Raw genomic sequence first — 14,422 nt, 5'->3', positions numbered from 1 at the left:
TTTCACGATTAAAAAAAAAAAATAGCAATGTGCTCCTGCATAGGTAATGTGCTTAGTTTTTAGAGTTTAAACTTGATACCCTGTTAATATTATGGGATTGTTTCCGTTGGAAACGTGTGGATGGTTCCCTTGATTGCCACCTTCTGGTGCAGACAGATTTGGCACGCACAAGATTTCATGCAATCTTACAGCACGGAAGGTGGTCATTCGGCCCATCGTGCCTGTGCTGGCTCTTTGAAAGAGCTCTCCAATTCGTCCCACTCCCCTGCTCTTTCCCTGTATCCCTGCAAATTTTTCCTTTTTTAATTATCCACTTCACTTTTGAAAGTTACTATTGAATCATCTTCCACCACCCTTTCAGGCAGTGCATTCCAGATCATCATAACTCGCTGGATATATATATATATATTAAAAGAACATTCTCCTCATCTTCCCCCACTCCCCTGCCTTTTGTTTTGCCAATTACTTTAAATCTTGTTTGAAAGTTACATTGGTGACTGCATGATTCTGGTTGTGGACCTTCCCTGGTGTTTGGGGCAGGACCACCCAGGCTCGCAATGACAAAAGGCCAATGACTGACCTGCAGCTGGAGGCTGAAAGATCACCTGTCATGGCCAGAATCACAGTGGCAGCCATTGTGCAAGATTCATACAGCACAGAAGGAGGCCATTCGGGCCATCGTGCCAGTGACGACACTTTGCTTTCTGAGACACTTGCTCAGAGCAATGAGCTGCAGTTTTTTAAAAATTCATTCACGGGATGTGGGCGTCGCTGGCGAGGCCAGCATTTTATTGCCCTTGAGCAGGCCACCATTTCAGAGGGCAGTTAAGAGTCAACTGGGTCTGGAGTCACATTTCTTTCCCTAAAGGACATTAGTGAACCAGATGGGTTTTTACGACAATTGGTCACCATTACTGATGGAACATTTTTATTCTAGATTTATTTAATTAACTGAATTTAAATTCCCCAGCTGCCGTGGTGGGATTTGAACTTGTCTCTGGATCATTAGTCCAGTACTCTGGATTACTAGTCCAGTAACATAACCACTATGCTAGTGTACCCCCACACTACTTCAGAATTAATCAATACAAAAGTAGCAGTATAATTCGGGAGACTGGAGGTGTCGGACCTTCCCCCCCCCCCCCCCCCCCCCCCCCAAAAAAGCCACCAAGTTTGCATGGAGTGCAATATAACGCTTGCAAAAATTCCACTCTACAGAGCTTTGTAATGCATACTTGGTGTGCAATTGTTGGCTTGTGTGCAATGCTGAAATATTTTCTTTTCTTAAAGACCGTAATTAATTTTATTGGATGGATAATCATGGGAAGCACTTTCACAATCTCCCAATGTGCACTTCTAGCAGGTGTGGCTCCTCTCTAGGAACGCACATCGGTAAACTAGGCTCTACTGTCTCCACAGAGCCATTGATCATGTTGTCTTTGCAGGTAAATGCACTTTCAGAGGAGAAGGAACGCAATCTCAACCATATGCAGGACCTGGAGGCCTCATTGATTGATCTTCAGAACAGATCGGGTAATTCTATAGTTTCTACGGCAATGGGCTAAACATTTTTGGCTTGCAGTAATGTGTTCATTGGATCATGTTGGAGCATCCTTCAGTAGATAAGGGATCCTTGCTGCATTGCCATATTGCTGTACCCCACTGACCTATACACATTGGAAGTGATTTACACCAAGTGGCACTAACTGTAATTGTGACACCTGTGACATACGGAAATTATTTTGTATACAACATTAGCCCAGATGCATCTTCTCTTTGTGCATTTGATAAATTTAAGTTTCTTTTATTCTTCTTCTTCTTTGCCAATCGATGAGCAAGATCAATGTGACCCTACAACAACAACTTGTATTTATATAGCGCCTTTAACGTAGTTAAATATCTCAAGGTGCTTCACAGGAGCGTTCTAAAACAAAATTTGACACCGAGCCACATAAGGAGATATTAGGGCAGATGCCCAAAAGCTTGGTCAAAGAGGTAGGAATTAAGGAGCATCTTAAAAGAGGAAAGAAAGGCAGAGAAATGCGGAGAGGTTTAGGGCGGGAATTCCAGAGCTTGGGGCCTTGGCAGCCGAAGACACGTCCACTAATGGTGGAGCGATTAAAATCGGTGATGCTCAAGAGGCCAGAATTGGAAGAGCGCAGAGATCTCGGAGGGTTGTGGGATGTGAGGAGCTTGCAGAGATAGGAAGGGGGACTGAGGCCAAGGAGGGATTTGAAAACAAGGATGAGAATTTTAAAATCGAGGCGTTTTTGACCTTGGTGAGATTTGTGGCAACACCTTGTAATCGGCGACAGTCAGTAGGTTTTAACAATAGCAATTTGAGAGGAAAACTATTGTTTTTAGTGGAGGATGACCTAAACATGTGAGATGCCTGGGTCTCCTATTCTCTTTCCTCTCCCTTCCCCATCCAGTGTTTGTCTTCTCCCTTCTGAAATGGCTGCTTGTAATCACACACGCACCTCTGGGTAGGAGAGCGGGAGCCTGATCTGGTTTTCAGGGAGTACAGGAAACTTTGTGATATCCGGCAATGATGGGACCGGCGTGTTGCCGAACTATCAAAACTGCCGGACATACAAAGTTAATGTTGAAGCATATGGATGTTTTCATCTCCGTATCTGACAACAAACACAGTTGCTTAGCAACAGCTTCTAAAGAGTCGGCTGCAGCTGCAAGCGTCTCTAGCTGAAGCTGTTGCTATAGATACAGACCTTGCAATGCCTGACTGGGGAAAAAAAAAGAACGAGAACTAAAAAAACGGCTCCTGATTTTTGCCATTCGATCGAGTATTCCAGACATACAACCTCCAGATAAACCAAAGTTTCCTGTAAATAGGTAATTTCCTGGAACATCTTCAGAACACTGGACTACAGAAAGCTCATTATCATTTGGATATTTTGAGAGTTACATATGAAGTCAGCAATAAAAATCAAATCGGAGTAGCAAAAGAACTCCCTTCAGCTGTAGGGGGTTATTTACAGAGCAAGGTCTTGCTCTCTGTCGAGCATCCCTACAAAGAAGGTTATGCTGTGATAACGTAGAGGGCCAAAAGATTAAACAGTTGCCACCTACTAGTTAAAAGCATATTTGTAAAGAATTCTCACTTTTTCTTTCATTAAGTGCTAAAGACCTGCATAGTTGAAGCTCACTGGTTATCGTTGCTGTCTTGTTCTTGATGTTTAGCTCCCTCCCATGGTTGGATTGGGTAATTCACCGTTCTTGATGTTTAGCTCCCTCCCATGGTTGGATTGGGTAATTCACCATTACAATCAACCAGTAAATCACATCAGAAGTTTTTTTGAGGGTGAGGTTTTGGGGTAGCACAGTGGCTGGCTTTTCTCTCTCCTGACCCAGGTTCATATCCAGGCTTCTCTGCCTGCTCCCTGTAAGGGTCCCAGGAGAAATTAGTTTGAACAGTCTCAGTCCAGTCCCGAAAGAGTAAAACTGCCCCTAACTTGGCACGACAGGAAACTTTGTGCTATCCGGCACCCACGGGACCGAGCTACTGCCGTTGCCTCAAAACTTCCGGATAGACCAGCGTCAATGTTATCAGATAGGAGCTTTTCATCTCCGTATTTGACAACAAACACTGTTGCTCAGCAACAGCTTGTAAACACTCGGCCCGTACCTTGGAAGCGTCTCTGAAGCTGTTGCTAAGCTACAAAGACGCTTTCCAGAGCCTGCCTGTGAACAGAATGCTAGGAGAAGAAAAAAAACCTAACCAAAACGGCTGCTAATTTCTGCCGTTAGATCGAAGTTGCCGGACATTCAACCTCCGGATAGCACAAAGTTTCCTGTAATTAGCAATAAAAAGAAACAAAAGAGTTGCATTTATATAGCCCCGTCACAACCTTAGGGTGTCCCAAAGCGCTTTACAGCCAGAAGTATTTGTTTTAAAGTGAAGTCACGTGTCAATGTGGCTCCCACAAACAATAATGTGATAATGACCAGATAATCTGCTTTTTAGATGTTGCTTGAGGGATAACTATTGGCCGGGACACCGGGGAGAACTCCCCTGCTGTTCTTTGAAATAGTGCCATGGGATTTTTTAACATCCATAAAAGGCCTCGGTTTAGCACCGCATCTGAAAGACGGCACCTCCGACAGTGCAGCACTCCTTCTGTACTGCACTAGAGTGCTAGCCTAGATTTTGCACTTGAGTCCCTGGAGCGGGACTTGAACCCACATCCTTCTGACTCGGGAGGCGCTGAGGCATGGCTGGACACCGATTTAAGGAAATTGACAAAATATCCAGGGGGGCAAATGAGGAGGAATTTTTTTACGCAGCAAGTTGTTGTGATCTGGAATGCACTGCCTGAAAGAGCGGTGATAGCAGATTCAGCAGTAACTTTCAAAAGGGAATTGGATTTATACTTGAAAAGGAAAAAATTGCAGGGCTATGGAGAAAGAGCAGGGGAGTGGGACTAATTAGATTGACCTTTCAAAGAGCCGGCACAGGCACGATGGGCCGAATGGCCGCCTCCTGTGCTGTAAGATTCTATGACCTGACAGTCTCACTCGGAGAAGCCACAGGCTGGCTGGTGTGGATAATGAAAATAAAAATGACCATGGCGCAGTCGGTGGTGCTCTTCAGGGGTTGGGCCTGAGGCACAGCGGAGAGAGATTTGCTCTGTATCGGATTATGCTGTAGCTGACCTGGGAGTGCTTAATGCTGCCATGAGTTGCCTGAAATGAAATGGTAGCAGGTTCTGCTCCCCACTATTGACCTACCTCACCTTGATGAGTGCAAAAAAAATAAGAGAAATGTTGTAACTCCCTGATTATTAGACCGGGAGCCTGATAGCAAAAGGGGCTCTTTTATTTCGAACGGTACTCAGAAAATTCCAGTGGCCAGCCACCGAAGCCAAATCATATTTTTTCTAGTGAACAGTATCTTAATGTGGCAGCAGTGTGCTGTGTAATCTGGATTTGGATAACAGCAAATTACTCTTTTTCTGAAATGTGTGAGAAAGACTTGCAATTATATAGCGCTTTTTATGACCACGGGACGTCCCAAAGCCCTTTACAGCCAATGAAGTACTTTTATATAAAAAAATTAAAAAAAGTGTAGTCACTGTTGTAATGTGGGAAACACAGCAGCCAATTGCACAAAGTATGATCCCACAGACAGCAATAAGATAGTGGTCAGATAATCTGTGTACTTGTTATCAATTTTCAAAGTTAAGTTGTTGTCAAGCTACATAGATTGTCACAGGCTACCAAAGATCAAGATGTGTGACGAGATGAGAATTTTGTATCCACTGACTCGTAAGAGCTAAATGTGTTGCTGACCAGGATTGAAGCCTCCTGGCAGTATAGTTGTGCTCAGATTTTGTGTTTTTGCCCTTTCCTCTTAGCCCCTGCCTCGTGTTTCTAAATGTCTTAATGCAGAGTCGAAGCATCTTGAATCCAACGTGCTGGTTTCAGAATTTCCAATAATTGCCTTCATTGCTTAAAGAAGGTGATGGGCAAACACTGATCTGACCGATTGAGGCAGTTTTAGACCCCAGGAGAAGCTGCATTCTTTGTATCACCAGTGTGAGCAGCCAGAAGACTCCCATAACCTTTATTTAAAGAAAGACTTGCATTTCTATAGCGCCTTTCACAACTTCAGGACGTCCCAAAACGCTTTACAGCCAATGAAGTACTTTTGAAGTGTCGTCACTGTTGAAATGTAGGAAGCGCAGTGCCTAAGTGTAGGTAATTTAGCAAACCTAATTTGACTACTGAAGTCATGTTGACTGAAGCTTTGGTTGGGTGTGGCATCTTGCATGTTTGAGTCACAGTTGTACAGCTACAGTTAAAGCAAATTTCTGGTGCTGCATTCTTTGTAGGGCTAAACCAGGCTTTTAGATTACCTCTGATCCCAAATCAAAGATATCCTTTTAAAGACTAACTTGGAGTCAAATACTCATTTACAGTGATCAGGTGGAACCGATTCTAAGGTTTAGGGGTGTCTTGACTTCCTTTAGGGGATCAGTAATGATGGTAAAAACACCTCGTGTAACACAGCTAGATGTCTTTTTTAAATTAGTTCCTGGGATGTGGGCATTGCTGGCAAGGCCAGCATTTATTGCCCATCCCTAATTGTCCTTGAGAAGGTGGTGGTGAGCCACCACCTTGAACCGCTGCAGTCCGTGTGGTGAAGGTGCTCCCACAGTGCTGTCAGGGAGGGAGCTCCAGGATTTTGTCCCAACGACGATGAAGGAACGGCCGATATATTTCCAAGTCAGGATGGTGCATAACTTAGAGGGGAACTTGGAGGTGGTGGCGTTCCCAGGCGCCTGCTGCCCTTGTCCTTCTGGGTGGTAGAGATTGCAGGTTTGGGAGGTGCTGCCGCTTGTGTGTGAAGTCTTCTGGTTGCCACTCATACGTGGGTTTCCCAGTGCCAAAGATTGGAGTTGGGATTCCTACTGCTCAATTTCCAGTGGTATTTAAAAGGTTGGGGTCCATTAAGAGGGATGTTCTGCTGCTGGACCAGCAAGTTTGCCCAGCGAGTAGCTGAGTCAGAAAGAGCAGGAAGGTCCCTGGTTCAGTCACCGTTCTGTGCTGAGTAAGCTGATCTCAGTCAGGGTGCCACTAAGAAGGTAAACGAAAAGGCCAGAGTTCTCACTCCTGGCTATCCAGTGACATCAGCCTAATGGGTGCATGACTGTGGATGTTGGATGAGGTCAGAATTGGGCTTGGCTGCTGTGCACTCCCCAATCGCAGCTTGCTCGCACATGGAATGCCCAGTTGAGCAAGGTCTTTATGGAGCTGTAACTTGGTAACAATACGGACAACAACTTGTATTTATACAGCACCTTTGATGTAGTAAAATGTTCTAAGGTGCTTCACAGGAGCGTTGTCAAACAAAATTTAACACCGAGCCACATGAGAGATTAGAATTGGTGATCAAAAGCTTGGTGAAATCTTGGGTTTTGAGGAGCTTTTTAAAGGAGAGGTAGGTGCAGAGATTTAGGGAGGGAGTTCCAGAGCTTGGGGCCCAGGCAGCTGAAGGCACGGCCGCCAATGGGGCGATTAAAACCGGGAATGTGCAAGAGGCCAGAATTGGAGAAGTGTAGAGATCTCGGAGGGTTGTAGGGCTGGAGGAGATTTCAGCGATAGGGAGGGGCGAGGCCATGGAGGGATTTGAAAACAAGGATGAGAAATTTTTAAATCGAGGCGTTGTCAGATCGGGAGCCAATGTAGGCCAGCGGGCGAGAAGACAGAAACAGAAACATAGAAGATAGGAGCAGGAGTAGGCCATTCGGCCCCTCGAGCCTGCTCCGCCATTCAATGCGATCATGGCTGATCATCCAAATTCAGTACCCTGTCCCTGCTTTCTCCCCATACCCCTTGATCCCTTTAGCCTTAAGAAATATATCCAACTCCTTCTTGAATATATTTAATGAATTGGCCTCTACTGCCTTCTGTGGTAGAGAATTCCACAGGTTCACCACTCTCTGGGTGAAGAAATTCCTCCTCATTTCTGTCCTAAAAGGCCTACCCCTTATCCTTAGATAGAGTTCAGGAGCAGAGGGGGCAAGGTAAAAAAAAAAAAAAAATTAGCAAAGTGGAAAAAAACTTTACAGAAACAAACAATCGAGTTGCATTTTAAATTTCCTGTCTTAAAATTGTATTCTTACAACTGTACCAGCTTTTTATAGGTTTATTTACAGTAAGAAGCCAACTTTCTTTCTAGTTAAGGCCATAGGTTTGCAATTTTCACAGAAAAAGGATAACATTTCTGAATGCAAAGATTGGCAACTATAGAGGCCATAAATTTAAGGCCATCACCAATAGATGACAACAACAGCAACAACTTATATATTTATATAGCGCCTTTAATGTAATAAAACGTCCCAAGACCAGGGAGAGGTTAGGAGAAACTTTTTGTAAAAACTGTAGAGGCTTGTTAGGACATGGGATGCGCTCCCAGAAACAGTAGTGGAAGCAGAATCCAAAATAGCTTTTAAAAGGAAAGTGGATAAATATTTGAAAAAGTAAAAAAATTATGAGTATGGGGCAATGGATCTCGGTTAATAATCTTTTTAGGCAGTCCCTCAGAACCGAGGATGACTTTGCTTCCACATTAAAAATGAGTTCTCAGGTGATTGATGAGCCCAATGCGGGACCTAAAGTCTCTGTCACAGGTGGGGCAGACGGTGGTTGAAGGGACGGCTGGGTTGGGTGCTTGGGTTGACGTGCGCTCCTTGTGCTGCCTGCGCTTGGCTTCCGCTTGCTCCCGGCGAAGAGACTCGAGGTGTTTGGCGCCTTCCCGGATGTTTCTCCTCCACTTTGTGCGGTCTTGGGGCCAGGGATTCCCAGGTGTCGGTGGGGATGTTGCACTTTTTCAAGGAGGCTTTGAGGGTGTCCTTGAAGCGTTTCCTTTGCTCACCTGGGGCTCTCTTGCTGGGTTGGAGCTCCGAGTAGAGTGCTTGTTTTGGGAATCTCGTTTCGGGCATGCGGACAATGTGGCCCGTCCATCGGAGCTGATCGAGCGTGGTCAAAGCTTCGATGCTGGGGATGTTGGCCTGAGCCTTTGAGAGGTGGCATGGGTGTGCTGGATAAACAGACTCCTCCTGAGCTGTAACATTCTATGATTCTGAAAACACCCGATAAAAATCCTAATATTTTATAATTAGAGGAGAATGTGACTTATTTAGTCAGTGTAAATCAGTGGCCCTTTTCATAGTGAATGGATGGTTTATATATTTTGGAAGGTTGAGTTTATAATGCTGACTGTGCCCTGTGTTGTACAGCACTACAATGTGAGGCCAGCGAAAGCCAGACCACACCACAGCCCGAAGGCCCCACAGAGCAAGAGCGGTTGCTGGAGGAGGACGTTCAGCGCCTGCAGCGGGAGAAGGAGGAGTTGTACACTCAGTATCAGGCACAGGTAAGAGGAGCTCCCTCGTCATTCGGAGGAGGAGGGGGAATGACTTTCTCAGTAGACATGAATCTTAAAGAACGCATTCAGGAGGAGGTTTGACTGAGCCGAACCGCACAGAATGTTGTGAAGAAAAAGAAAGACTTGTATTTATATAGCGCCTTTCACGACCACCGGGCATCCCAAAGCACTTTACAGCCAATTAAGTACCTTTTGAAGTGTAGTCACTGTTGTAATGTAGGAAACGCAGCAGCCAATTTGCACACAGCAAGCTCCCACAAACAGCAATGTGATAATGACCAGATAATGTTTTTTTAGTGATGTTGATTGAGGGATAAATATTGGCCAGGACACCGGGGAGAACTCCCCAGCTTTTCTTCGAAATAGTGGCCGCGGGATCTTTTGTGTCCACCTGAGAGGGCAGACGGGGCCTCGGTTTAACGTCTCATCTGAAAGACGGCACCTCCGACAGTGCGGCACTCCCTCAGTACTGCACTGGGAGCGTCAGCCTAGAATTTGTGCTCAAGCCTCTGTAGCGGAACTTGAGCCCAGAACCTTCTGACTTGGGTGAGAGTGCTACCAATTGAGCCACGGCTGACACACTGGAGAGAATAATTTACTTCCTTCTTTCCCCACCCCCTGGGGGCTTGAAGAAAAAATGTTCTTTAAAACAAAAGAAAGAAAAGCAATGGACAAAAAGAACTCAAGAAACTGGATCACAACTCTTTGCAGCTCTTTGTTGTTCCACCTCCCCATGAGGCTTAATGGGTGCACGTGGTGTAGCACGGAGCCCTCGAAGCCTGGCAGGCCCAAGTTAGATTTCCCCAGATTTGTGTTAGCTTGAGGCACTATAGTTAGCCTCAGTGCCGCTAGTTTAAGATGGGGAAAATGTAGCCAGGATCCCCACTCCTAATAGTGATTCAGTGACTCGCTGTCGAGTGCACACGTATGGACCTTGGGCAAGGGCGAAATTAAGCTCAGCTTGTGATGTGCTCCACAGTCAAGTAGCCTGTCAACGCTGGCTATCTCGGCTCGCACATGAAGAGCGTCCTCGAGGGCTGCCAGAACCCATGGAACCATATCCCAGTGAGGAGTCAACAACCAGAGGAGGAGAAAAAGTTGGATGAGGTACAAAGAATAAACAATGATAGATAGGGTAAAATAATTGAAATGCTATTTGTAACACTATATATAATGCAATAGTGCATGGTGCTACAAAATGATGAGGTGTGGGTCTGAACCCATGAGGTAGTAATATTCTCCATCTCAGCTCTGCCATTATAACCGTCTGCCTGGAGACTAGATGGCTCCTCACTCAGAGTGAAAGTAAAATTGAAGTGTTGCTACAGGACGTGAAAGCTAGTGCCAGTTATTTTAGCAGACCAAGGGACACTGGTTCAAACTGGTAGAAAGCAAAATTAGGACTGATGTCAGGAAGCTGCGTACACAAATAGTGATCACCATGTGGAACAGACTTCCAGATAGGGTAGTGAAGGCATCGTTTAAGAGTGTGGGAGCAAGGAATGCAGTTCTTTGTGCATTGATGAGCTCGAGTAGGCGAGATGGCATTCCTCAGAATACCTACCTTATGACCTGTAAGGCTGATTTGCTACAAGTCTGGCGACAGGTTATCTGCTTGCTTTGTAACCTGAGCGTAGTGCCTTGTATGGGCAGACCAATCAAAGGAAAAGAGGGAACTCATCTGCATGAGACTCCCTCTTGCCTTAATTTTGTAATAGTTGCTCTGTGTATTTGGGGCAGTTCGTAGGTATACTTTGAGTAGAAGACTCTCAACTGTGGCTCAGTGGGCAGCACTCTCTCCTCGGAGTCAGAAGGTTGTGGGTTCAAGTCCCACTCCAGAGACCTGAGCACAAAAATCTCGGCTGACACTCCAGTGCAGTGCTGGGGGAGCGCTGCACTGTCAGAGGTGCCGTCTTTCAAATGAGAGGCTAAACCGAGGCCCCGTCTGCTCTCTCCGGTGGACGTAAACGATCCCATGGCCACTATTTGAAGAGGAGCAGGGAGTTCTCTCCGGCATTATAGCCAATATTTGCCCCTCAATCAATATCACACAAAAAAAGTGTTATCTGTTCATTATCACGTTGCTGTTTGTGGAACCCAAATTGGCTGCCGCATTTCCTACATTACAACAGTGACTACACTTCGAAAGTACTTGTAACTTTGGGACGTCCTGAGGTCGTGAAAGGCACTATATAAATGCAGGTCTGTCTTTTCTGCATTCGCCCAGCTAGCGATCCAGTTGGATCTCCTTTTTTAATACAGCAACGTTGGCTGCAGTTCTCAAAGGATGACCAAGCGTGCTGCAGTTAATGAGTTCAGTCTAATTTTGGTGGGTTGCTCCTGTAAAATTGTCAAGTATCTATCCACTTTTGACCAACCCTTCTTTTCAAAATTGTATTACTTTGCTAATTTGAATGATTGATTACTTTTTTTCAAAGTGATGCCCAGTACCAACCTTCCCACCTTTTGGGGGAGCAGAGGGGTGATATGCAGCATTCTTTGGTACAGCGCTATTATTTTTAACTATACACTGGATTTAAGTATGACGCCTCTAAAATAAAAGTCATTCTCTCCAGCCTGCCTGATCACCATAGTATAATAGGCAAATCCACTTGGATGCAAAGACAGAAAGGGAATACTTTGTAGGGTGCCTTTCATGGCCCCATGACATCCCAACGTGTTACCCAGCCAATAAATTACTTTTGGAGTGTAGCCACTGTTTTTGTAGGCAGATTGCGACGGCCAATTTGAACCCAACAAGGTCCCACGGACAGCAAATGAGATGGATGACTAGTTACTCTGCCTTGGTGGTGGTTTGAGGGATCAATGTTGGCCAGGACACTAGGAACGCTCCCCATTCTTTTCAATAGTGCAGTGGATCTTTTACCTCCATCTGTGCACCTAGACAGGGCCTCAGTTTACCATCTTATCTGAAAGACAAGACACCTCCAAACAGTGCAGCACTCTCTCGTACTGCACTGATATCATGTCCGGTACCGTCATTCCCAGTGAATTGTTGGCTTAGATTATGTGCTCTGCTGCTGAAGTGGGGCTTGGAATAAGTCTCAGTCTAATCGTGACCAGTCAGTGATGGCATGGACACATCTCTTTTACAGCAATGTTTTTCTTTACCCAGTTGTCCAGCTATAGTCCACAGAGTTGACTGAATGGTGTGGTCTTTTATAGTGCCAGTGGACAAACGTGATAGCCATGTAGCAACGGCAGAATAATTTTTTAAGCAGAGTGACTGCTGCCAACAAAGCAGAAGCTACCAAAGGCTGACAAATTTTTATTTTCTTCAGTTCAGCGATCTCTTTCCTGCGCAGAAGCAATCTCTGCGCATAAATGTTAACAAATTCAACTTTTAATTTTAATTTTCTTCTGTTCATCTATGGGAAGTCCAGCAAGAACGACCAAAATGTAATGGAACTGCGCGTGTGCAATCACTTTATTTTGTTGGTAGCAGTCGCGTCCTTTTTTAAGAGTGCACAAATTTGTTTTTGTTAATCGCTGGCCTCTTTAGGTTCGCGACAATGAGCAGCTGAGTCGCTTGAACCAGGAGCAGGAAGAGAGGCTGCAGGAACTAGAGCGGACAGTGCAGCGCTACAATGACGACTCTGTGGACCGGAAGCAACTGCTGGAAAACATGCAGAGCGACAAGGTTACGATAAGCAGGGCACTGACGCAGAACCGCGAACTCAAGGAACAGCTAGCAGAACTCCAAAACGGCTTTGTCAAACTTGTACGTATTATATTGTCACCTCTTTGTAAAACCCTGTGTCCTTACTCACAAATATGTTGTGAATCTTTATCAGTAATCCTGACACCAAATGGATTCACTAAGTCCTTGTATTCAAAGTCCTGAAGTTCTGCCTTACATTTTGGGTGTGTTTGGACTGCACTCTTGATCAGTGTGAAGTGGTTTCAACTTTGCACCAACACTAAAGTTGTATAAATCCAGTGGTAATGTAATATCCATCTTCAAAAAGTGTGACAGAGCTAATCCAAATAATTACAGGCTAGTTAATTTAACATCTGCTAGTTGAGTATATTCAAGACTAAGATCAATAGGGCGCGGGAAAGTGAAGTTGAGGTAGAAGATCCGCCAGGATCTTATTGAATCATGGAGCAGGCTCGAGGGCCATATGGCTGACTCCTGCTCCTATTTCTTATGTTTTAGGTCAACTTTTAGATAAATATTTAAGTGGGAAAATAATTTCTCAGGGTTCTGTTCTCGCGTTGTTTATGTTTACTGTTTATATCAACAAATTGGATATTGAGCTAGACGGAGTGATGTTCGAATTGGCAGTCGATACTAAAATAGGAGGAATAGTAAATCATTCTGAGGACCAAAGGAAGCTACAAAGAGATATTAATAAGATGGCGGAATGGACAAAAAAGTGGCAGATGGAATTCAATGTCAGTAAGTGTGAGGTGGTACAATTTAGTTTAAAAAAAAAGTAATAGTGAAACTACGCTTTATGGCAAGAGATATAGGAGGAGGCATTCGGTTGCTTAGCGCCTCCCGTTAGCACCTGGCGAGGGCGCTAATAAAGCAGCGCTGGGGCGAGGCGAATCCAGCGCCATACGCCAGATCCAGTCGCCCCTTAGCACTGCAACTACCAGTTAGCGCCTGGGGCTTTAGTGCCAGGCAGATCGTGACGTCAGTGAGCATGCAACGTTCACTCAGCGCCTGATCTGCCAAATTGATTATCGCCCCCTGCCTTAGCGCCTTGCCCCAACAGCAACAGGAAGAGGAGGCTTGAAGCAGGCGGACAGTGGCTCCAGGGCGCTATTTAACGGGATGAGTCGCAGCTGTCAGGTTAGTGCTGTTTCACTGCTTCCTTGTCAGTTTGTGATGTGCAAGAGTTTAATTCAGTCATTTAAAGGTTCTTCAGTATCAGGAGTGTTGTGGCTACTAAAAATTTGTTATTTATTCTGACAATTTCAAAGTGCTACACATTGTTACATTAATGGGGGCTGTACTGGCAGTCGACCTCGCCCTCCAGGATCTACTGCGGAGGGAGTGGAGGCAACGAGAAAGATTGCACGGTGCATAGTGGTTAGCACTGTTGCCTCACAGCGCCAGGGACCCGGGTTCGAATCTGGCCTCAGGTGACTGTCTGTGTGGAGTTTGCACATTCTCCCCGTGTTGGCGTGGGTTTCCTCCGGGTGCTCCGGTTTCCTCCCACAGTCCAAAGATGTGTGGGTTAGGTTGATTGGCTATGATTAATTGACCCTTAGTGTTAGGGGGATTAAATACGTGGGGTTACGGGGATAGGGTGGGATATGTGTTGGTGTAGGGGTTACGGGGATTGGGTGGGATATGTGTCGGTGCAGGCTCGATGGGCCGAAATGGCCTCTATCTGCACTGTGGGGTTTCTGTGATTCTGTGAAGATATGGTCAGAAGGAGAAGGAGGGCCATCAGGGCTCTCAACAGGAGGCCTTGCCCTCCGAGGGTATTCTGAGAGCACGTCTCCTACCTCCAATTAAGCAAAGAGCAGTGCATT

The 14,422-nt window shown here is 45.4% G+C and overlaps 1 protein-coding gene across 1 annotated transcript in view; it reads left to right on the top strand.

Moving 5' to 3' along the window:
* Positions 1–14,422, top strand: part of golga2 (golgin A2) — a 100,082-nt gene that overhangs the window by 49,438 nt on the left and 36,222 nt on the right. Inside the window, exons 18-20 of the mRNA XM_085965416.1 lie at positions 1,446–1,533; positions 8,763–8,899; positions 12,435–12,653. Of these exons, the coding sequence (XP_085821542.1) occupies positions 1,446–1,533; positions 8,763–8,899; positions 12,435–12,653 (444 nt within the window). The remainder of the gene's footprint in view (positions 1–1,445; positions 1,534–8,762; positions 8,900–12,434; positions 12,654–14,422) is intronic.

Source organism: Somniosus microcephalus, chromosome 23 (assembly GCF_052327205.1).
Source record: "Somniosus microcephalus isolate GS21.2 chromosome 23, FLI_Smic_1.0, whole genome shotgun sequence".
Classification (NCBI taxonomy): Eukaryota; Metazoa; Chordata; class Chondrichthyes; order Squaliformes; family Somniosidae; genus Somniosus; species Somniosus microcephalus.
The sequence above is the reverse complement of the archived record's forward strand: the minus strand, read 5'-3'. Positions and strand labels throughout refer to the sequence as shown.